Here is a 24,218-nt window from a genome sequence, read left to right as displayed (position 1 = left end):
TTAAGCATAAAATTCCAAAAGTAACGTTGGGTTTGTAGCATTTTCAGTACTTCCAGCCATATTCCTGAATGGGACAGGATTTTGCTAGGATTTCCAGGCACATTCTATGCTAAGCGCAGGGAACCTGGCCATTGTGATGGTGTTTTCAAGTCTTGGGAAATTTTGGGCTTTGATGCTATTTCAAGAACTCTTGCGTATCACCTTCCATCCTTTAAAGCTGACAGTGTACCAGGCATTGCTAGGATATCCCTGAACTTGCTGATCTGCTCCCCAAAAAACCCGTCTTGTGGTCTTACGTGGACTGGGGCAGTTGACGGCAGCTTTTCCTCAGGTCTGTCTGGGCCATGGAGACCATCCAGGTGCTGAACTACCCAAGGATCAGAATCTCACACTTTGTATCCGAGACTCCAAACTACTATATCATTCTTTGTGTTTACTGTTATTAAAAGCATTCATTAGGCTAAGTGTTGCTATACCAGAGTGCTCTACTCATTTAACAGTCCCATTTTTAAGGCTGATATCACTATTTATTATATTAGAGTAGTGCATGTAGAGCCAGGATCAGAGCCCCGTTGCACCAGGCTGTGGAAAAAATGAGTAGAGGTTTGCTTCTGCCCTGAAGACGTCAGTCCAAACAGATGAGAGAGAATAGAAGAAATGGACACAAACACATAGCTGCGAAAAAAAGGGTCGATTTTTACAAGTGGTGTCTAAAATATATTTTCTTCACAGCAATTTTTTTCTCTTCCAAGTATTCTTTTAGTGTTTTTGACGGTTAGTAGATGTCTGGATTTGGAGTGAAAAATAAAATTTCTATGTTTGAGGCCATATTATCATTATACCCATTTTAATGCCTGTACAACACCAGCATCTGAGACTGCAGGAACTTAACTGCTTTACTTATTGGCATTACACCGAAGCTGATTTCGGTGAACCATAAAAAGTTTGGCCCTGAAGGTAAAATTACACTGCATGCATGTTCCTAACATACTGCTTTGGGGATAAACATGTCTTAAATCAACTCATCGCTCACAGCTAAATTCCTTCTCCAAATGCAGTTTCCCTGTAGATAGTAATGTTCAGTGAGACCGATTTTCTTCAAAACCGTAAAGTTTTTTGAACATGATTCTATCAATAAACATATTTGAGCAGGGTAGCAAAGAATTCACGTAATCCTAATAAATATTTTGGGTTTTTGTGAAAGGAAGGGAGGGGCACGTGCCAGCATTTTTAATTAGCTTTCATCAGTACCTCTAATTTGTTCAGATGTGTTCCAAACGTTTGCATATTGTGTTTGCTCACGTGTACATAATGAAAACTTTTGGACTTCATTGAAACTTTATTTTGCAGTGGTGAGTTTGGAAAATTAAAATTGAAGTTTATGACACCCTGACTCCTACTTGCTCGGCTCATAGTGTGTTGTTAAGATGCCATCACTTCAGAGCTTTGTTACAGCGACATTTCTGTTGTGGCTTAATATGCTGTGAGTTCAGATGGCTGTAATTGTGGCCTTGAGGGGTTGGAATAAAGAATACCAGCTGGGTTTGTACCCAGATATTCTTGGATTAATATTTTGGGGCTTAGATCTTGTCCTCTCTGGAATTTAAACATAGCTCCCCAAGCTTTAAAGGGAAGGCAAGCACCATTTGAGGCCCTTAATGAGCACTTTTTTTCCTCTTTAATTTGCCTTTTTTTTTTTCCTTTTAACTCCTGTAGCCAGTGAAATCCAGGCAGTTACTTCCAAACCGTTTTTACAGCCCCATATGGACAAAGCACTTTAGTTTGTTCCTCAGCTTAATTCCCAAATTAATAATAGTTAGAAAGTTCTTACATCTGCATCTCCATTTTTCTTAGAATATGCAAGGGTGAAAAAAAACTTCCCTAGATGTTAGGCAAGCCTTTGAAGTGTGAACAACTTTGTTACGTTTGAGACAGCAAGTCTTTCCTTGCGACTAGGTAGATTGTTGTTTGTTTTTTTATGGTTGGTCTTTGAAATAATTCCTTTTGTTTCAGGTCTAAAATTTCAATTTTACTTCTAGATGGAGACAAGAGACTTAAACTCCCCCATAGTGGGGAATCAGTCAGGGTTTTTCTTCTGTTTAGAAACCTTTGACCCATCCCTCCGCTGTTCAGTGAATAGAAATGGCAAGGCAACTTGTGCTGAGGGTGACTAAAAGATCTGCTCTCCATGTAGCTCATGAAGTGAACCTGCAGGGGAGAGGGTTTCAGGAGTCCTGCTTGTGGAAAAAATGCTTTCAAAGTATTTCTTTGCAAACGAGAGCCTTTCTTGTACCCCTGAGTATATATTAATTGGTTATGATCCTTAGTTTTGAGGCATGTAATTATTCACACAGCAGCACGTGATGGGTTCGCAGGTACAGTCACAATTTCTTTGTACTGGAAAGCCACGTTTTCTGAGGGACGGAGAGGACTTTTATTTTACATAAAGCCCCAAGTCCTATAATTAGTTGTAAAGAATTCAGGTAAGTGGCAAAACGTACACAAGCACGTAGAAGTGTAACCAGCTAGCCTTTAAGTTGTCTGCCTGGATATGTCAGTGCTGTAAGTGGTTTATATTTGCATTTCTTGATAATTTTTTTCTTTTCCTCCTTCTCCCAGATCATTACTAAATACGTTTATGAACTACTGCAAAAGGAATGCCACTTGAAGAAAGTAACTCTCCCAGTAAGTGTAAATTTTTTTGTTTCCAAAGAGGTTGTTCGGATCTGTAAAAAGCAGAGCCTGGGGTCCGGTGTTCGGATGAAGACGAGGTGTGCCAGGGCTCTGTGCAGGGCGCTGTCTCGGTGCGCTGCCTGCGCAAGCAGCACGTGCGTGCAGCTGGAGGTGTGGTTCCACCGCGCTTTTATGGGTTTCGTTTCTCCAGCTGAGCTTTCCTCACCAGATACCAGAATTTCCAAAATGTGGCAAACCTTAAGTTTTTTGAAAAGTGTTTGTGAATGTTCTGAGACCTCTACGGCTGGATGTAGAGAGCACACGTGCCTTTAGAAGCAGAGGAATAAACTCAAACTGAGTTTCACTAAACTACTGTCAGCCTTCTTTTAAGACACAGTAACTTGTAATGTGTGTGTAATACAAGGTGCTGCCGTTGTTTAGTGAACACATTTGATCAGCCCTTGGAAGTCATGAAGCATTCCCCAAAGAACACGTGTGAGAGTGTTTGTGACTACGTGGTACCGTGATGATGTTCTGTAGGGCGAGTATGAGGGAGATGGTAGTGCGACAGCACTGCCTAGGTTTTCCATCACTATCATCAAGGATTCTTGGGGTCTTTGGGAAGCTTTTGCGTTACTGTTGTTCTCAGCTGGTCCTTCTTCTTCAGTTGAGGAAGACCTATACGGGCTAAGGAAGGAAAATTTCCTGTATTTTAACATTTCTATAATGTTTCGCAGTTCCCATTTCCATTCCCTTAGTGGTGGTGTTTAGGAAATGTCAGAATGTGAGAAGCTGCCCAAACTACTCGAGGTTTCCCAGCCCAGTCTAAACCTCCCCTAACACAACATGAGGCTTGAGAAAGCATTCCACTTCAGATGGAGTGGAAACAATCCGCTTCAGGTTCCCCTGTCTAGACAGACGAGAGGGCTGGGTTGGTGGTGGCAGCCTGCCTGGTGCAGTGCTGGTCGCGGTCGCTGTAATGTCTTTGCACAACTAGTTTTATTTGTTGGGGAAGATTTGGTCCAAGGAGTACTTCCATGTACCAGACAAGTAATGTGTTCGAAGACTGCCATTTATGAACGTTGAAGTGCTTGAATGTTGAGGCTGTAGAACTTCGCTTGAATGTCCTATGGAGAAAGGAATATGCATGTAAGTAATGCAATGCCAAGCATGGTATATTAACTTCCAAAAATAAAGATGAACAAACCTAGAAGAAGTATTACAACACCTCCATCACCTCCATCGCACAGATGGGAACTTGTCTGCACGGCTCTGAGATTTGGGTGTCTGGCTTAGGAGACGAATGGCCCTGTGTAGCTCCCACCGTTGAATTAATCTGTGTTTACTCTTACTTATAAATGACATAGTAAGCACTGATGTACTGATGCAGTTTGTCAGTAGTACATTTAAACTATTGTCAAATGTATTGCTTCCAGCTTCTGCAAAGTGTCATCATTTAATTGCATTTTGGAGCAAAGTAAGAACTCGCAAAATACATGTAGCTGTTGAGTTGTGAGCAGTGTGGAAAATTTTGGCACAAGGTATGAGCCCTTCTTTAGTTCTTTAGTAATGACTACTATGCGTAGGAAGCCCTCACCACAGTCAAGAATAGACTATGAAGAGGCCTAGAAAAATGAGAATTATGAAACAATGCATGTAGAAGCTGAAAAATTAAAGGTGTCTAAAGGCTATGTTTAAATCACCACTGACAGACTCCCAAGTAACAGCACGAAAACCGCTAGTTTAAACTAGTAGAGGAAACTAACAGAATAAGCTTGTACCAAGAGTGAGTCCCATGCAAGTAAGGAAAACAGGAAAGAATATAGATGCTGGCAAGTGACATATCACAGTAAGATCACCCAAAACTGAATTTGAGGAGCTTGTTGCAGTTGTAAAGGCTAGTAATAAACGAAAGGCCGATGAAGCTGATAGATGAGCTGCACGCAGAATGAATGCTCAGCTCAAAAAAGAAAAACTAACGTGATTATTTCCAATATTATTTGTCCAGTTTCCACACTTGAATATAAATTTTTTTAAACAAGACGTAATTCTCAGGGACTGTCTGAAATTCGGCATATCAGTAGAGGAGATCTCAGGACAAATTGATATATCGTACAATAATCAAATTCCATGATGAGATGGTTTTTAAGCCCAGGGTTCTGTAAGAAGTCAAATATGAAGCTGCAGACCAAACAACTCGTATGTAACTTACTGCTGCAATCAGCTGTTTTCATCAGAGAGATGGAAAAAGAGTAAATGCGATAGTCTTTGAAAGGCCTCCAGGAGAGTTTCATAGTGATTCCTGTGTATCAGGAGGAAATAATGTATTGGGGGAAAAGTCAGTACAGGTTTTCTTTTTAAAAAACCTGCTAGTATTCATTGAAGGAGTCAGAGATCATGTGAAAAAGAAAGATCTTGTCAGTAAAAGACTGTGTGGATTTCCAACAAGCTGTCAAGAAGCTAACCAAATGCTTTTAAAAAGCATAGGAGGAGGGAGTCCCCTTATGAGTTAATAATTGGATAAAAGGGAAAAAAACGTGTTCGTGTTTTACAGATGAAATAATTTTTTGCTGGTGCAGTGTTATTAAGGACTGCACTGACAGAGTTGTAAATAAAAGGAAAAAAGGAATTAATAGAAGCCAACAGCCTTTGCTGTTTTTTCTACAATTATTTAGAATACTTAAATCTAAAGCTGATTGTGATGAGTTGGGGAATTATTTCATGATGCTGAACGATTGGATGATAAAACGACATGAGATTCAGTTCTGGTAAATGGGAAATTATGGGGAAAATAACTTACTCTGTAAACACAATGGTGGCCTCTAAATGAGCTATTACAACTCAGGAAAGAGCTTGGAGTGATTGTGAGTAGTTCTCTGAGAACATCAGTTAGTGCTCGATGGCAGTCAAAACCCCTCAAAGCAAATAGGATGTTAGGAATTATGAGGTGTTGAGAACAAAACAGAAAAACATCATCATTCCACTCGTTATGTGGGCCCCCATCTTGAACACGGCATGGAGTCTGGACACCGTATCAAAAAGGATATGAAGAATTAAAAAAAAAAAATACAGAGGAGGGTTACAAGGATGATCACAGGCATGAAATGCTTTTCAGACAAAGAAACATTAGACAAAGATTCTTCAGCTTGGAAAATAGATGACTGAGGAAGGAATATGACAAATCTATAGAGTCATGAAAGGTGTAGAGAAGATGAATAGGGAATGGTTTTTCACTCTTTTCATAATAGGGGAGCTAAGGGGCATCAAGTTTAAATTATCAGGCAGGAGATCTCTACTGAGAGAGAGGCAGTACTATTTCATATACGTCCCAATTATTTTGTGGAACTCTGTGCCGCAGAATGCTATCAAGAAGAAAGGTATAAATGCATTCAAAAAAACTATTTGACAATACTAAGATGGGATTGGTACCTTGAACTGTTGTGCCTCCTTGTCCAGTTATGAACCCTGGCTCAGGATGCTCCAAGGCTACTGGTTTTCAAAACCAGGGAAGAATCGCTGTGTAACCAGGCTGCTCTCACGCTGTTCCCCTAAGCAATCCGCCAGTTGTCAGACCTTGGGCTGGCTCTGCTTATGAATATAACCGTATTATATAAATATTTTAGAGGTCAGTACAAAAACATGTTTCTCCTGAACTGCATCACAGATGGTCAGAAAGTTGGTGTACTGGCCTTCCTTTTTATGTCAGCTGATGATGAAATAGACAGTGTAATGATGTTGGAATAAATGAGACGTGATTCAAGACTGTTAAGTGGAGTACGTTTTTCAGCATGATTCTAGTAGTGTACAAAAATGCTGTGCTTCAAAGGTTTAGAATGACAGCATTTCATGTTCTCTTATCTTTCTTAATTTCAACCTCATGTGCAAAGTCCAACTTGCTGTGTTCATTTCGCTTTCTCAGGTGGCAGCTTCAGTTTTAGACACAATTGTTTCTAAATTTCTTTTCAGATATGACAATAAGAACAGTTTGGAAATCAGGAAAGCTCACCCCTTATTTTATTATATCAGCATCTCGGGCAAAACAAATCTGAACATTTTTTCCTATGTAGGGAGGCTGAGGTGCATAGTGCAGTATTGTTACTGTAAAGTACTGTAGTTCCTTTAATGTTCAACGTATGCTACTGGACTTGAAAATTTAAATGAAGAGATTCATATTCAGGGAGAAGCTGTTCAATTATTTCTGTTAAATTTCTCATTTTGTGCTCCATTGAAGGTTGTATTATGAATATAAAGAAGACTGCAATTTCTTTATCCAGATGAAGTCTTTGTATTTCTCTAGTTTTAATGGCATAATCAGTGATTGATCTTTGCTGTTCTTTAGCTGTTGAGGACAAATAGAGGGTGCTTCTGAATTAAGTGCATCTTTAACAGCTTCTGGGAAGGCTTGAGCTGGAAGTTTAAATAATTACTAACATATTTTATTGGTGATGGCACCGACAGGTCTCTCTTTGCAGAATCTTCTAACTTGTCAATGCTTTGCTCTTTCACTTCAATAGGTAAAACTTCATTCAGTAGTTCGCTTGATCTACTGGACAGCCAAGAACTGGTTTTCTTTGAGAAACAGTCGTCTGTTACCTCCCCTGCATGTTTCTTTTTGGCTATTTAGTTACCTAAGCCCAGTCCGTACTTGTTTTGTAAAAATTTCGCTCACTGATTGTAGGTTTGTTGAGTTGGCTGTGGTAATGACCAAATGGTAATTAACTGCTTGTGATATTGATCAGCAGTTTTCGTTTTTTAGAGTTTTGAGTAAGAATTATAAAGCGAGATATTCAATATTGTGAAGGCTGTGAGTTAGTGAGCTTTATGTAAAACCATATAACAGAAGACTTTCTTGTCTTGCGAAGCAAATGAGCAGTTTTCACTCTCCACCAGCTGCTCACAATTCTTGCAATCTCTTTAAGTCTTTTTAGTTTCAGTTCCATTTATTTGCTACATTCCTTCCTCCAGTCACAAGTGACACCTGTTTCACTTGTTTGTAGGCTCTAGACTCACAATTTTTGTTGTGTTTTTTAACTGGAATAAGAAAAATACTAGCAGATTTTTTTCCCCTTTAAAAAATTTAACGTTCAATCTTAAAATCGTCCAATGCAGAAAACAAAAGACCCCTAGAGCATAGTCTACATGTCGTGTGTATTGGATTGGTCATGGCTGAGAACTGAAAATGGAGTCAATATTGCTGCTGTAGCATGAATGTCAGTAAGATTAGAGTTCAAGTATAGTTTGATCTTACCCCATATATTGATAGCACCTGTGGAAAATATGGACTAGCGTGCTGCTGAGGTATTCTGTAGACTGGTACTCCTGTACTAGGTGATAGCTCATTTGAGGCAGAACTCGTATGGAAAATTTAATTCACAGTTTGAAAACCTTAAGAACGTCGTAACTTATGTAGAGTGCGTAGCTCAGAGAATTCACCATAACTGCATGCATTCATAAACCTTAAGGTATGGTTGTGCGTTGGAGAAATAAATCTGAGGAAAAGTAAACTAAACTTTTAAACAGTAAGTTATCAGCAGAATTTAGATTGGTTTGACATTCCTAGCTACAGATCATTGGAAGATTGTTACTGCATGTGAGTAACAACGTTGAATCAAATTGTTAAATTAAACAAAGTGAAGTTCAGCATTTTACTGAATTTATTTGATTTGTGTTTAAATAAGGCACCAGAAACAAATGTTCATGAGTAGGTCCACAAGAGAAGGTGGCTAATAAATATAAATTATTTTATGCAAACTCAGTGTGTCTAGCACTAAATGGTATTCTACGTTGATTTGTCAATAAAGTAAGGTTGTGCACAGGAGTGACCTCTGTGTGCATTCTTTAGTGAAAGCTTGATCTAATGAATTACTGCTGTTTGAAGATAAATTAGCTGGAAGAAAAGTTTCCAAATGTGATTAATTTGAGGAAGAGAATGAAGAATTATTTTTTATGATCTTGGTGGGTATTTTTAACTTTTTAAAATTAATGTATTTGCAGAAGTTTGAACTAGTTATATCTTCTAGTATGTGTGATTATTGAGTGCTACCATTTCCTAAATACTAAACAAAACAAAAATTTATTTTGTAAATACTAAAACGCTCAGCGAAGTTATGTCTTCGTCTGAAATACAAATTCACAGTGTTTTGTCTTAATTACAGTGTTGTAAGTATTCAGTTTCTGGGCAAAAGACAATTACACTTGCAAAGCACTATCTGGGGCTTAGTGTTGAGTGGCTTTTTACCTAAGCCATGTTAAATTTTCAGGTGTGAATACTGCTACTTCAGGATCGGCAATGTGATCTGACTGTAGCCCCAGTGTGCTAGCTGTTGTACTTGGATATTCTAAACTCTTTTCAATAGAACATGCATTTTACCATGTTTTCTGTTTTCACACCAAGCGTGAGAGGAGGTGAGGGCATTTCCTGGTGTAGAAAGTGCGAGCTGAGACACATTGAGACGTTACATCATTTTGGAGCAGGGAATAAGATGGGATGGTTTTTTCTGCCCTCATGGTGTTTACACCAGCACAGTCCTTATACGGCTTGAGCCAGGTTTGCTAAACCAAGTGGAGACCAGCTTTATAGAGCTTCTGGTTTTATTGAACAAAAAGTGCTGCTTTACTCTCTTTACAGACAGAACTTGGAATTAGATTATGGTTTACTGAATATCAAAGCTGATTGTTGGTCTGTTTGTACAGAACATTAGCTGAGCGTTGGCCCAGGTGCAGGACTCTTAATAAAGCCATTATATAGACCCAAATTGGATTTCTATATTTTATTAGGCCTATCCCATTAAATTTATAATAGACAAATTTACAATACTGGTTTTCTGCATGGGTTATTGGGTATTTATGTAGAGGTGACCGAGATGGAACTCTCCAGGACTTTTTCATGTTATGTCAGAATTTTATTGTTACTTCAGGCATATCAGAGGTGACAAATTACTTGATTCCCCCCGCCTCGCCCCCAGAGTGTTCTTTTATGGACTTTCTTTTTTGCCAGTAAATTTCTGTAAACAACTGATGTTTCAAAGCTTTAACATACTTTTTACCCCTTTTTTTGATTTAAATCTCCCTTGGATTACTGTTCTAAACTGTGTTAATGTTTTGAAGTTACGTTGCACAGATATTAGCCTTTGCTTTATTTTCATTGAGTACTGGGCACACATTACCTTTTACAATATGCATACAAATAGTTGTTAGATGGTGAAAATCTTTATATCAGTTTGGCAGCTAATTTTATAACTACAGATGTCCTTTTGAAAAATTTTATCGATGCATAAAAGTGCGTGTTGTCTGTAACTGCAGGTTGATGCGGCTGAGAGTGAACCAAAGAGCTTTATCTTTATGAGTGAAGATGCATTAACGAATCCTGACAAGCTGCTGGTCCTAATTCATGGCAACGGCGTGGTCAGGGCGGGTCAGTGGGCTAGGAGACTTATAATTAATGAAGATCTGGACAGTGGCACGCAGATACCATACATAAAGAGAGCTGTTGAGGTAGGTGAAAGTGCATGTACGTGCAGTTGTGTGTCCACGTGTTTGTGTGTCCCTGTGCATGAAGAGCTCCAAATCTGCGATGTTTTAATTTGTTAAACAGCGTTCAGTATTTCCCTATATGATCATGTTATTTGTGGTGGGAATACTTGCTTGTTATTTTTCAGAAGTTTCTTCTAATGGAACCAAGTTATTCTCTTACGTTAAAAAAATTTTTAGTTGTATGTCATGTTGTTGTGGCGGCACTGCCATGTAGTTTAATATGGCAGCTAACGTGAAAAGAGCCCTTAGCAGGCGATGAGATGCGATAGAAGTCACTACAGAAATTTGTTATGATTTGAAGTGTTTTCTTTTACATTTCATTAAATTTGTACGTATTCTCACTCAGCGTCTGTTGTAATCTCATGATAACATGAGCTTTCATGATAACAGCAGGCTTTTTTGCTAGGCTTGTACTGAATTTATTAGAGGCACAGTCTTTTTCAGTTTTGCGCTGAATACTGATTTGTTCTGATTCACCTATCAATACTTGACAGGAAAAAACATTTACATTTTATGGACACTATTTTGTTACATTTACATCTGTGTGAGAGACTGCATAATTTGTGTAATGTTTTTAACATTGGAACTTTGTTGGTGTAATTCATCTCTTGCATCCTGCTACCTAAACGAAACTTCCTGTAGTAAACATTAGAAAAAGCCTATTTAAGACTCACTATTTTTATTATATTTATCAAGTTAAGCTAACGTTCTACTCTAAATATCAGTGGTGTTGCTGTGATTATTACACGTTTTGCTAAATGAAGTTGAACTTTTTGCAGTTGGCTTTAAAGTAAGAGGTACAGAAAATGGTTCTCTTCAAGCATCTTTTTTTAATGATGCAAAGGAAGAAAGCATATTAAAACATTTAGCCATTAAATATTTTCGTTTTGTGTAATCCACTAACAAAGCACCAGACTACAGTTTATGTGAAAAAGAAACCTTGTCTTGTGAAAGTGACGCTTGCCTGTTCTAACATAAAGTTTTTGTTCATTTTAAATCAAGACTCAGGCAGAACAAAAAACATTTCAGGGTTATTGAGTGTAATATAGGTGTATGGTAGGTCCCGTGTGGGAGGTTAATTTCTATAGTGCAACTTCCAAAACCTTTCCCAAGAAACCCAAAGAGCTGTAGCTACTTAAATTTTTGTAGCAGTGCTTACACACGTGCATTTCATTCTTTCCGAGAGATGCTGCTGTCTTGGCTAACATGAGAGGCTGAGCATTGAAACTGGAATACTGTCCCTAAATTAACAGATAAACTTTAAGAGAGTATTTCTAGTAGAGGAGAGTTACGGTTCCTTTTCTTCTTTTGTAATTTTTATTTATTTTATGCGATGATTGTGCCAGTGTGACAGAGATCAGACCTCTGTTCCCTCAAATGGTGATTTTCCTTAAAGATAGATCATGTATTTCTGCATTTAGAATGCTTCTTCAAAAAAACACAGGAAAAAAGCCCAAAGAGTTTGAGGAGAAAATATCTTTAAAAAAAAGTAAATATTTGATCACATTGGGACATCAGACTTTGTGCTCTTATCTTTTGACTTCCTTCTTACTTAGCACAGTTTTTAAATTTGTAGTTCTCTTTAATTGAGTAATTCCAGCTACTGTAAAACCCACTCTCCAATTCTGTGCCTCTTAAAATTCTGGTAAATGTCCTACATGTTTAGAACACATACTATTTGCAATGATTTTTTTCAGGCAAAGTGAAGACTAGATCATATTCAACTGTACTGTATTAAATGTGCTGCTATTTTTTGTGTCCAGTAATCGCTGTAGTAGGAAATGGATGTGTATCTGGTTAGACTAGGCAATATTTTGTGCAAGATGAATCCACTGAAGGTATTTGGAATCATTATGTTACGACTAAAAAGAGAATGCAGATTTACAGTGAGGTGCTGGTATCATGTCTGTTTCACATACAGATCACGTAAATTACTCTTCCAATGGAGGAAATTATGTTAGTGAGTATAAGGACTTCAACGTTAGTTAAGAATAACGAAAATTTCATCCTTTTCTGAGTTTTCTGGTGTTCAGACCTCTAGTTGGTTTAGCCACTTGTGCCTCCTATGAGATGAAAATAACTGGCCTACACGACAAATGGCCTGAACAAAAATTGCGGTGACTCCTCATGCAACATTGCCAGTTTGAAGTAAGGAATTATTTTCCTTGGTCTTCCCGTGTTTCTTCTGAGAAGAGGTCTCATCCTTGAATGAAACCAGCAGACCTTATCAAAGCATAATATTACAGGAGAACGTGGATTTTTTTTCCTAATCAACTATGTGAATTTGAAGTGGATGATAGGTTCTAGGATTTGAAAATTCCACTGGTCTGTTGTGAGCGTGAAACATATGCAGGTAGCTTAAAACATTTGCTGGAGACTACGTTTTCATTTAAGAAAAAAATCTAAAATTGCAAAAGTAGTGCTTAAATGTCTTTTGAGCAGAAGCTAGTTCAGAAATATCACCTCTGCAATCCTTAAAACAAACCCAAACAGACAAACAAACAAAAAATACCCCTCTAGGTAGGTGAAAACCATACTTTTTTCTCTGCTCCTTTTCTCTGTGGACAGTGATGAGACTACCACGAGCAAGTTCAAGTTCATTTCTTGGGAAAACTGAAAACTGGGATGCAAAAGCTGGAGTTATCAGTGGGCAGTGGATTGAGCAGCATGAACTGATGCTGCTCGCCTAACCAGGGGGTTAAGAGAAGAAAAGAAACTACTTCTCTCTGGTACAATACTTTTGAGGAAAAAAAAAAAAGAACTTAAAGCATGTATGGAATAAGGGAGCTATGTAAAGGCCTAAAATTTATCATGCTTGTAGTGGCTTGGCGTTGATACACGTTGGAGAGAAAAGGTCCAAGGAGAAGTACCCTGGTGGGAATTCAAGTAGCTAGAAATGTGTTTTTCCTTTTCATCTGGGTGGTTCCTGTAGGTAATGCTTCTCCTTCCGTCTTTTATATCAAACTCTGTTCTGTAGTTTCAGTCTTTGGTGTGATAGGTGTTGGGAGTAGTTCACAAGGTTTTGTGCAAAGAGGTAAGATTAATGTGTTAACTCAGAATTTCAGACGTGGTAGTGTGAAAGAGATTTGTAAATATGAAAGAAGAAGAGAACAAACAAGCAACTAGATAGAGAACAGATTGCAGGAAAAGGAGGAGGGAGAAAAGTATACAATGTGAGAGACAGATATGTGTAAATACATTAAAACATGGTAGGAGACGACCTGCTTCAGAAAAACAAGCATGAAAAAGGCAAATGTGATAATATAAAGCAGTAAGACTGTAACAAAAGCTTAATTAAAATAAACAGATATTATAAAGATACTTACAAAAGGTGGCAATTTTCGATAAATACAGAACAAAGTAAATAGTGCATAGGTTTGTTGTTTTATTACAGTAGACCTTTTCTGCATTGGGAAATACTGATTTTTGACAGAAGCAGACATCTAACATGTGAGAGGCTGAAGTTCAAGTCTCTCCTGTGGGTGTGAGGGACTTTTCCACTTATAATGTGGCACTGAAGCTCTTCCACTTTTTATAAATAAATAAATAAATGTAAATAAGTAAATGTAGATTAGAAAAGTAATTTTAATCTTTCTCTTCTACATTTTGCATAAATGTCTCATTCACTGTCCGTTGAGTGTGGCTCTTCTCAGATCAGTTGTTATTTAGCCATATAGATGAAGGCTGAAGCAGCGCCAGGAGGAGACGGTGAGAGGCAGAGGTAAATTCCTTAATCCAGCAGTGAGGGCATTTACTTGGGGTGTCACGAGTTAAGGATTTGCGTTCCTGGTTTCTTGTAGGTAGTTCAGGGTCTCCCGTGTTCCCTATGATGCCCTCGGTCACCAGGCTCATTAGGAGGAGGAGGAGGTGTTCTTCTCTGGTTCGTTGTTGAGAGGTAGCAACATGGGTGGTAAACTAAAGATTTGGCTGGGAGATGTACAGGTGATACCAGTGGTACAGGGAACAGCCAAGAAGGGGTGGAAGAGCCAGTCACTGCTCCATGCAATTGCATTCCCGCTGTGGGGGTTGGAGAAGTGGATTCTAAGAAGTCCACTGAGTGTTAGGCAAGGAGAAGCTGAAGTTGATCTGCTGACGGAGGAAGATTTTTCCTTGGGGAAACGGGAGGTCAGCTTACCTAAACTTGGACATTGAGAAGAATTTTGGAGTACTCTTGTCTTTGATACGTTTCCTCTAGGGAATAAAGACGGCATCATCTTACTGCGCGAGCACAAAGAAACTGTCGGATGCTTTGTGTGTCTTTGGAAATTCAGTACCTTTGTTACCTAAAACGGCTGTGGTCCCAAGGATCTTAATAAAATTCAATAACAGCCACTGTTGGTTATTTGATTTTATTTTTTTTTTAATTTTTTTTATAACAATCTAAGAATTGTTGCCTGGTTTCAAAGTCAGCACACTTTGAGATAGCTTAGATATTTTTGTTATTATTTAAAGGAGAGTTAATACTTGACATAGGGGTAATGGCACCACAAAGAACATGGGTGAGTTTTTCAGAAGAAATGCAGCAGCATCCAAAAATCTGACTTACCGTGGACAAATGAAAAAAAGGTTCGCGTGAGATGGGCATCGACTGCATAAATCTGTCTTTAACGGCTGATAAAACATGGTTTTCAGCTTAAGTTTTCTCTTGTGTTTATCCTACTCATCTTACTGCAGTTTCTTAACAACTTCTGTTCTTAGGAGTATCTTTGGTCAGAATATTGGATTTATTCACTCGTATTAACATCATCCATTTCTATAAAACTATCAAGTTAGTAATATTTGCTGAGAATTGGTGAAGGTGGTTGCTTTCTTCAGCGTGCAAGAAGATGTCGTTAGTTTTGTAACTCAGTTGAATGGAAGAACAAAATCAGTCAATCTAGCAGTAGTAAATTTACCTGCCATAACTTTTATGTGATTTAGTAACCTTACTGGTTAGTAACTGGTATGGTAACGTGTTTCGATCTTTCCATTTTGTAAAAATCAGCCAGTTTCAAACATGGATGTTTTTGTCAAGAAATTATGCTTTGTTTAAACTACACTAGCAAGAGTTCTTGCTCAACAACTTTTGCATCTCACTTTTAAGCAGAGACTAACTTGTTAAACATCATCCTCTTCATTCTAGTCATCGTATTTTAGGAACCTAAGATTTTAAATTTTGCCTAATTGTTTATACATGCTTAGCATCATTTCAATAAGACGAGCAAGTGACACTTTCTGGAAAAAAAACAGCTGGCATTTTGCTGAAATTACAGTTCTTCTGCTGAATACTAATATTTATGTACCTTTTGTGTCTCCTTAGTATATGGTTGCAGAAAGATGTTAAAATTCTTCATTTGTTTATTAGTAGTCAGTTACAGTACTAGAGTAATCATAATCTTATTTGAGCATTCTAATATGTAACTGAGAGTAATATTTCACTGAAATGGACATTAATGTGCTGTATTGTTTTCTTTCAAATACTAGTTTTCTGACTCTGGTATATACATTTGCATTTATTCATTCTGTTAGACCATAGAACTAACATTGCTTATAAAGTACTTCTTAGTAGGGAAGACTTGTCTTTAGAACTCCAGCTTTTGTGGGGATAATATTAAGAAAACTTAAGTTATATAGCTGGTTGGATGATTTTTTTGACACCTCTCTAAAAACGTGAACACAAGTTACAATATATTAGTAAATAATTTGTCGTGTATAATTGGTGTAAAATACACTGTACTCTGTAAAGCAAACTTAAAAAGCAATATATTTAATTTCTTCTAAAACATTTTATGAGGAATTGATAATCTCAAATACTGATTCACAATACTGATCACCAAGCGGGCAGATGGAAAAGCTGCATAGTTAGTTGAAAGCAGTATTAATTGATCACAGATTACGTAATAATACATAATAAACTGTATAGGAGTTAATAATTATTAAGTCCGAAATTGAAGAAAAGGTTAGAAGCTGAGACTAATGTTGAACTGACAGGGTATGTAAGCCCACACCAGCCCCCATGCCAGCAAAGGAAAACAATGAGATGACAGCTCTACTGTTTGGAGAGAGGTTGCTAACGACAGCTTATTCCTTTATGATTTCAACTCTTGACAGAAGACAGGTCTGCTTGTTGCATCATGGCAGATGTATCATTACCTTCTGGCCCTGTCATGACTGAACTGGAAAAAAACCCACTTGCAGTTCTGAAAATCCAATTACCCTTTGGAATTTAGTGCGTCCTCTCCAAGATACGTGTTACTGTTGTTGTATTAATTGTGTGTGTTACGTTCTTAGCAGTTTTGGTGCTGCGTTAATTTGATGATGTAGAGATACTAATGGATTGCTTTGTCTTCCTTTATTCTGCTGGCTGTCGTGTTTTAGAACCCTGTAGCACCTTGTGTTAGTTTACTCTTAGTCACTGACCTAGGAAAATCACTGTTGAAGAGATTTGGATAAATGTGGCTTGAAAATATTTCTCCCCCACCCCTTAAGCCATTCGAGCATTTTTTCCACTGGCTAAGTAAGGGTTTAAGAACACACACTGAATATTTAAAATAATCACGATCATTTTAGAAACAAAGTTTAATACAAGTATGAATGGCCTTTTTATCATATGCATATTAGGATTCTTCCTTTTTCTTCCCCCCCCCCCCTCAACTTGTTGGATACCTAGCAGTGACTCTGGAGACTCAGAGAAGAGTAAGAGGGGGTGTGGATTTTTGAAAGTGTGTCAAAAGCCTTGGGGTTTGGGTATGATCGGAATTTCAATAGAGGTTGAGATGAGTTTAAATGCATAGAAGGCGAACATAAAAATCTTGTTTAATTTCTGTCATGTTGTTCTTTTTTTAGTCACTCTGATGTCTTTTTCAAATCTGCTTTTCTCTCAAGCTTTGTGGTACTATATCCAAGATCTGTTTTTTTCCCTCTTTGTATTTCGTTTTAACTGCTGATCCCTTTTCTGTGGTGCTTCTGCCTTTAATATCAGCTGAAGCGGTCTGAATTGCTGAATCAAAGCCGTTTTGGGAGAGAGACAGTGTTTAAGATTGTGCAGGGTGAGATTCTCTGGGTAGAAGGTAACACTTCCTGCAGTTATAATCAATGCACTTGACACTTTCAAAGGCAGGAGAAGCCATGACTTGCTCAGGGGTTAAACTTTTTAAATAACTTCCCTTGGGAAAAATGCCATCAATAAAATGGAATAATTAGTTGAAGATTCTTGAGTAGCCTGGGTTTGAAAAGAAAAGATTAGAGATAGGTCAGGTTTGCACTTCTATTGTATTTTCTCTCCCTTTTGTTTTTTAAACTGTGAGCTTTTGTTTAAATCTGCACGGTGTCACAAAATCAGTCTGCTTCAAAAATAATGTCATCTACTTAAGGCAATGTATTAATTTTGCAGTGTGTTATTGTCTCTGTAGTCTAATAATTGCAAGAAATGAGACAAAGTTCTACATAAAAATACGACTTTAGATAAGCTAGCTGTCTTTTTCCCTGCCCACAATCTTTTTCTGCAAATAGTCATTTTAGCTAACAGAAAACATTTGCAACTTTAAGCCTTACTGAATAAGCTTGAATCAAGATATACATTAACTAATTTCGAAAATTAGATCTAAATAGCATTAAATGAACATCCAGTGCATAGGGTCATTGATTTCTATAGAGATGAACAGTTTTACTATGAAATTAAATTCATCTCACTTTGCGTTAATTGTGTTTCACAATTTCAGGTTTTATAAGAAATCCATTGGTTTTCTCATTTTTTTGTATCGTGATTTTGAAAGCAGCTCGTTCGAAAGGCAAAACCTGACTAAAAGTGGTGCTTTCAGTACACAGTGTAATCTGTGCATAGTGTACAAAATATTGATAAATAATGCATGACTGGCTTTGGAATAAAAGATTCTTACCCTTACCTAGTTATTTAGTTATTTGCACTTTTAAGGAGTATAAGGAAAGTAACATCACTGACAGCACTCTGGGCAGTAACTGAGCAAAACTTTAGCAAATATGTAATCGATATTTTTCAGACATACAGCGCTGTATTTTGTAATGTGTTTTATCGAAGTAAGGTCCGTACCAGCTGAACAGAGGGGTTTATAGGGAACATTCTGCACGCAGGACTTTAACAAAACTTTCAGCAAGGAAGTGTTGACTGGTCTCAGCTCAGCAGCACAGCACTGTTCCTGCGTGCGGGATCCTCCTGCGGGAAGCTGGCTGTGGGACCGTGGCCTTCTCATCGCTCTGAAGTTGCGACGAGGCTCTTTCTGTCGCGGTACGGATCTTCAGTATATTGTTTATTTTAAATTTGCGATGTGCGCTTGCGAGAGAAAAGGGTAAATACATGCTAATATGATTGTACTTGGAAGTGCGGTTGTTATTTGTGGCTTGGGGTTTTGCTCTGTGCAGGCCACTGTAAGAACCCCGCTCAGGAGAAAATAAAGTTGTGACGCAGTGTTGTTTTGGTCCAGACAGTCTGGGTCTGTGGAAGTGTCCTAGCTTTGCGGTGATTTTGATTTCACCCGATTTGCTGCGGAGCAGCTGTACCTCACATTTCGGGCTGGGGTGGTCCGGTGAAGGCGTGGTGGGGCAGCAGCTCACCTGACACAACGCGCCAGTGCCCTCGCAGGGGGATGCCATCCAGGATGGGGGGGGTTGTGTGTAGTAAACCAAGCTTATCTTACAAGTAGGCTTCTCTGATCATGGAACAAAGGTTTTAAAATAACTTCAGTGGGGGTTTTGGCAGCTTTTTCTGACGGGGTGATCTCGTCAGTGACTGTGTTAATACAGACTTCTGAGAGTGGCACCGTGCTGAGTAGTATAGATATGCATGCAAACTTTATTTATTCCTGGTGAAATGCAATTTTGACAAGGATAATCTTAACTTATTAAAATTGCTTTCATATAGGATGGGGTGAACTGTTAATCGTTTGTTAGATGACATATTTTAATCACAGAATCACACAGTGGATTAATGACTTATGGGTTAATCATAAGCCATTAGCTTCATTTTGCTTTATGAAGGAAAAAAATCAGTAGCCAACATCTTTGTTCTGTTCATTCAGGAGCATATTAATTCAGGAATGAGAAATGTGCATGCATGTTTTTTATGTCCTTTAAAGAAGTTAACTCACAAATATTTTAAATAGTGCCTATTTAATTAGTGCCTATTTAGAAATACTAAAATTGCTTTTCTCTTATTTATTTGGTATACAGATCTTTAAACTATCGCCTAGCTAATCTTAATGTGTTACAACGTGTAAATTATATTCTTTATAAGATATATCACGGAAATGGTATTACACGTGTGTCAGTATAGGTGTTCTATGTGCAATGTATTTAATATTACACTAAATTGCCAATACCCTGTTGATTTTTCAAATGAATCATTACTTAAAAGACTTACCAATTCAACAGGGAGATGAACACTTCCTTATTCATACCATGAAATGCATGTTTGAATAAAATTATCTCTTGCTTACTGTGCATTGAGCTGGAAAACATTAACTTCAGTGCATAGGAATTTAAATAAAAATTTGCTATGCTTCATCCTTAAATAGTTCAGTACTGTTCTAGTAGTGCACACTGCTGCTTCAGGTAATAAGGAAATAGATATGGCAAAGACTTTGTCATGCAAATTTACTCAGGATTGTAATCTTTTGAAAATACACAGATCTCTTGAACGATATATGTCACTTTTGATCAAAAACTTTGAAAAGTTTAATAATTCTGCTAGAACAAACTAAAACTGTGGGTAATTGTCTTTTTTTCCCTGAAATTAACAAATTATAACATCAGAAAATCTGAGGATGAGGTATGTAGTAGGTCATTTGCTGCTGCAGGCATTTTTTCTCCCTTCAGGATGTGCTTGTTTAGTTTCTCTCACTTTGTGCCTGTGGCACTGTATGGTGAAACTCAGACGTGTTCTTCCGCTCCAAGGAATCTCTAGGGTGGCAGATAACTTATACAAAATTAATAAATGGTGTTGCTTTTTTATTATCACCTATCCCAGGCAATTCGCTTTGCGTTCCCTTTGGAGAAAACTTCAGTTGCGTAGGATAGGTTTATTAAAAAAAAAAGCACTTCTATGTAGAATTAAACAGTGAAAGTACACATAATAGGGTGAAATATGTTATCAGGAAAATGAAATTATTCCATTTTCAGGGATTTCTTTGGAGGGAATACGAAAATGGAACAGTGAAAATCCCTTTATATGTTAATTACATTTTTTAAACTTACATTTGGAATTTTTAAACATGTCAAAGCATAGGTGTTTTTCATTTTTTTTAAATTCTGTGGTTACGAATTTTGTTTCCTTTTATCTCGGCAACATTTAAAGTGTAAACCTGTTTTGAGGCTATTCAGATGAGCGATGATTTTTGGGGAAGTCCAGGTGTACCATTTGTCATACCATATTGCAGTGCTAATCCTCTTAGGAAAGGGAGAGATTGGCGCAGATAGCCTAACCTGTTATATTGTGTGCTATGTGCAGCCTCCATCTCTGTTATGCCAAAGGCGGTGAGACTTCAGATTGCTTTGGAGGGTAGAAGAGATAATGAAGCTTGGGTGTAAATAATTGCTGATACATGAGGGAAAACAACTTAATCTTCTTTTTTTTTTTTGTAGTGGTTAAAGTAATTGCTGTTTTAGCTGTGGAAGACAGAGTTGTACTTAATAGTGCTGTGGTCTTCTACTGTTTCTTGCTTCTGGTGAATAAGATCCTTAAAAATGTGAAGGTATTAAATATTATCATTGATTTTAAAGTTTGTTTCCTACGAGTTACTCTTTGCCATTTTAAGTTTTCCTTATGAGCATATAGACTTAGCTAATCAGTAAATGTTCTTTTTACTCTAAAGATCATTAGAAAAATACAGGCAGAAAGTGTTCCCGGTGCTTCAGTGCACAGGTGATTGAGTTTGTGCTCACCCGCGGTAACGGAGCCTGTGGTTTGAATCCCAACTCTTCCTCCAGCGTCGGGAGTGATGTGATTGAGTCTTTCGGAATGAGTTCCTGAATGCTGATAACAGGAGACTTTTCCATGAAATACAGAAGCTACTCATGTGGAATATGCGCCTTCCACATCACGCATGGTTGAGATCAGATACAGGATTTTCAGTACTTGACAGCCCTGGTTCATGAACGACAGCGATATTTATACTGAATTTAGGACTGTTTGAGTGCTATATTCAACTGATACCAGCTAACGATAAAAATAAGTGACTCTGGGATTCCATTTTAATGATACAGTGTTGATATTGTCAAATACTGAAAACAGTTACTAATAACAACTGATTAAAATATCATTTATTAATACTTCATGTTGAATCAAACATTTACTGGCTTTGATTATATAAGCAGTGTCATAAGAGTGTCATTAATGTGATCTTTTTTTATTGATGTTCGCATTCTTTGTATTTCGTTGGTTGTACTTGTATTCGCCGTGTTAGATCAGTATTTGTCTTTGTGCCCGATTCTGAAACAAGTCCTTTCTTAAAATAACAACGTTCAGCTATCTTTGATTCAGATTAATTCCCGCCCCCCCATCCCACACCATATGTTCACCTTCTCTGCCTGTGGCATCCTGTGAGGTCTTCTGCACATTTAATTCATTTTTCTAAGTGTGGTTTCGTACTGGTATGAGGACAAGACAGTAGAGGAGGTTTTAAATAAAAATTGTGTGGAAGAGTCTGGCTGAACTGTTTGAATACCTCCCTTCTCAGATATAAAGAAATACTTTAATATTTTCCTGCTGGAAACGAAGGTCTCACTTCCAGCCTTGCATGTATAAAATTTTGTTCAGGAGGTTATGTAGAATTTCATAAGAACTCCAATATAAAATAATCCTTAAGCACCAAAGACAATCAAAAGAAGTGTTTGTTGCTTTGACTTGTGACCAGTTCCATGTAATTAATATTTTTAAAACATTACTCTTGTCTCCCTTAAGTCCATGTGTTCCTCTTCAAGGGGTTAATTTAGAAGAACTTGCCCCATAGTAACTTTGTACCTTTTCTCTACTTCCTCATGGTAGTAGCTCTATGGTGTGATCATTCTAAATTTACAGCTAGACAAGTACTTTTTTCAGCCATTTATTTCATGGTTTACATTTTTCAAATGGTAACTATTGCTTTCTGAAGTGCCTCTGTGTGCATGTATGCAAGTGGAAGCGTGTGCGTGTAGAGAAAGGTAAATGCATCTTGACTGCCTAGCCGGTTGTAACTTTTCAGTTTTATAAATGTTTGAGATGTGTGGCCTTCAAGGATAGCTGTAGTTAATTTCTGAACTTCTTTTGGCGTTGGAAGCTGCATGTGAATTTTCTTTTTTGGAAATGCTGATTATATTTTACAGCACTGAAAAAGTACCATTTCAGGTTGCTGTTTTCTTTGACCCAGTAATTTATGATATATTGAAAGGGAGTTGTACTGACTGTTGCTCAGAGATAATGGTATTTGAAGTGTCATGCAGGTTGACTTGCATTGTGATTTAATTTGATATAGCTGTTGTACGTTTTCTTTTTTTTCCTCTGGACATCCTTACTGAAAGAGCTGCAAGTAAGGAACTTATTAGGAATAGGTAATAATTCTCTAAAAACAAAAGATTCATGACAGTCGACATAGTCTTATAAAAACTACAGAACCTGGAGAAGTAGCTTTGCTCACCATGCACTCAGTTAAATGAAATCTGTCTGCTGCTCCTATATAACAGAGTACTGGATCGGTGTCAGAAATATGAGGTATTTACTGTGGTGACATTCAGCATCTATATTTGTTGAGATACTACTCGTAAGTCTGGGGTTTTTTAATGCAGTACGTCCAGATGAAAAATGAAAATTTAAAGAGCAGACATGAATTATCAGTTTCAAAAATGCCTTGGCTTTCTTGTAATGTTCTGAGTTACAGTCACGAGACATTTATGCCAGTGGTGACGTTGAAACGTGCTTCCTTTGGGGTTTTTTATGCAGTTGGTGTTGAGGCACAGCTGCAAATGCTGGTTTTGGCAGCAATGTTTTTAATCCTATTTTAAACAAACTTTGTGCTTGTAGAAGGTGTGTAGACCGTCTGCCCCGGTGAGCAGATCCCCGCAAACCGGTACCCGCAGTCAGCGGCAGCAGTAGCCCCTGCTGTCATCCCCCAGCCCTGCTCTGCGGGGGGCTGCGTCCAGAGGTGAGGGGGTCTCGGTGTTAGCCCTTCCAGCCCTTCTCCTCTGCGGTGAGACTACCCGCAGGGGTGACGTGAGGTTTGTTGTCGGGCGGGCAGTCCTTTCGAGAAGCTACTCTGAAGCCGCCTGATGCTAGCGTTGCGCAGTCAGCCTTCCCCAGTGTGAAGTCATTCCGAACTACGGAGGAGATGAGTGATCTCGGCCTGGCTTGTAAACTTCTTGTCAAGGTAGGTAAAATCTTTACAAGGCAGTCTGCTCCGTCCCAGTATCCCCCCAGCCCCTGGGATTTATAGCATTCCAGACCTCCTCTACACCATGCTACCAGGACGTTTCTTTACCCTTTTTTAAACCAAACAGAGTAAGTTCCTCACTTTTCTCTTCCACTTTTGCCTTCTGGAGTAACTCAAGTCTCAAGTTCAGGATGGTACTATTGAAGTCTAGTCCAGTGACAGATTTAATGGGGAATTTTTCTTACTGTTCTCAATTTCTTTACTGGGCAGATAAGGCTCCGTGCCTTGTGGGAAGGAATAAAAAGGAAGCGCCAGTAGGTTGGCTGTAAAATATTTTAACATATGCAAAAGATGTCTAGGTGGTGGGGTGTTTTAAGCTTTGGAACATACTCGCTGCTTTTTTCCCCCCTCTGATGATGCCTTGCAGTAATTATGCTCGTGGCTTGATGGATGGGGAGGGACATGTCCCCGGGAATCAGTACATGCATGGAAGCTGGTAAGGTTCTGGTGCAGAGTTTGCATCAGTCCATACATGTGTTTTGTACAAGTTGTTGTGTTGCATTGTTTAGAAATAACTCCATGTGATGTATGTTCAATGTATTTCATTTTAAAAATTAAGTTTAAAAGTAATGCCAAATATCATCAGTTCAATGAATGTTC

The 24,218-nt window shown here is 38.1% G+C and overlaps 1 protein-coding gene across 9 annotated transcripts in view; it reads left to right on the top strand.

The window, feature by feature from the left end:
- ARB2A (ARB2 cotranscriptional regulator A) overlaps positions 1-24,218 on the top strand; it is a 284,994-nt gene that overhangs the window by 58,278 nt on the left and 202,498 nt on the right. For all 9 annotated transcript variants that reach the window (XR_012761961.1, XM_075411658.1, XM_075411656.1 and 6 more), the window contains 2 exons: positions 2,620-2,685; positions 9,976-10,167. Coding sequence is in view for 8 of the 9 variants with exons in the window: in XM_075411658.1 (XP_075267773.1) it covers positions 2,620-2,685; positions 9,976-10,167 (258 nt within the window). In the remaining variant the exon portion in view is untranslated. The remainder of the gene's footprint in view (positions 1-2,619; positions 2,686-9,975; positions 10,168-24,218) is intronic.

This window comes from Opisthocomus hoazin, chromosome Z (genome assembly GCF_030867145.1).
Source record: "Opisthocomus hoazin isolate bOpiHoa1 chromosome Z, bOpiHoa1.hap1, whole genome shotgun sequence".
In the NCBI taxonomy this organism is placed as follows: domain Eukaryota; kingdom Metazoa; phylum Chordata; class Aves; order Opisthocomiformes; family Opisthocomidae; genus Opisthocomus; species Opisthocomus hoazin.
Note: the sequence above shows the minus strand (reverse complement) of the source record. Positions and strands in the feature narration are given on the sequence as shown.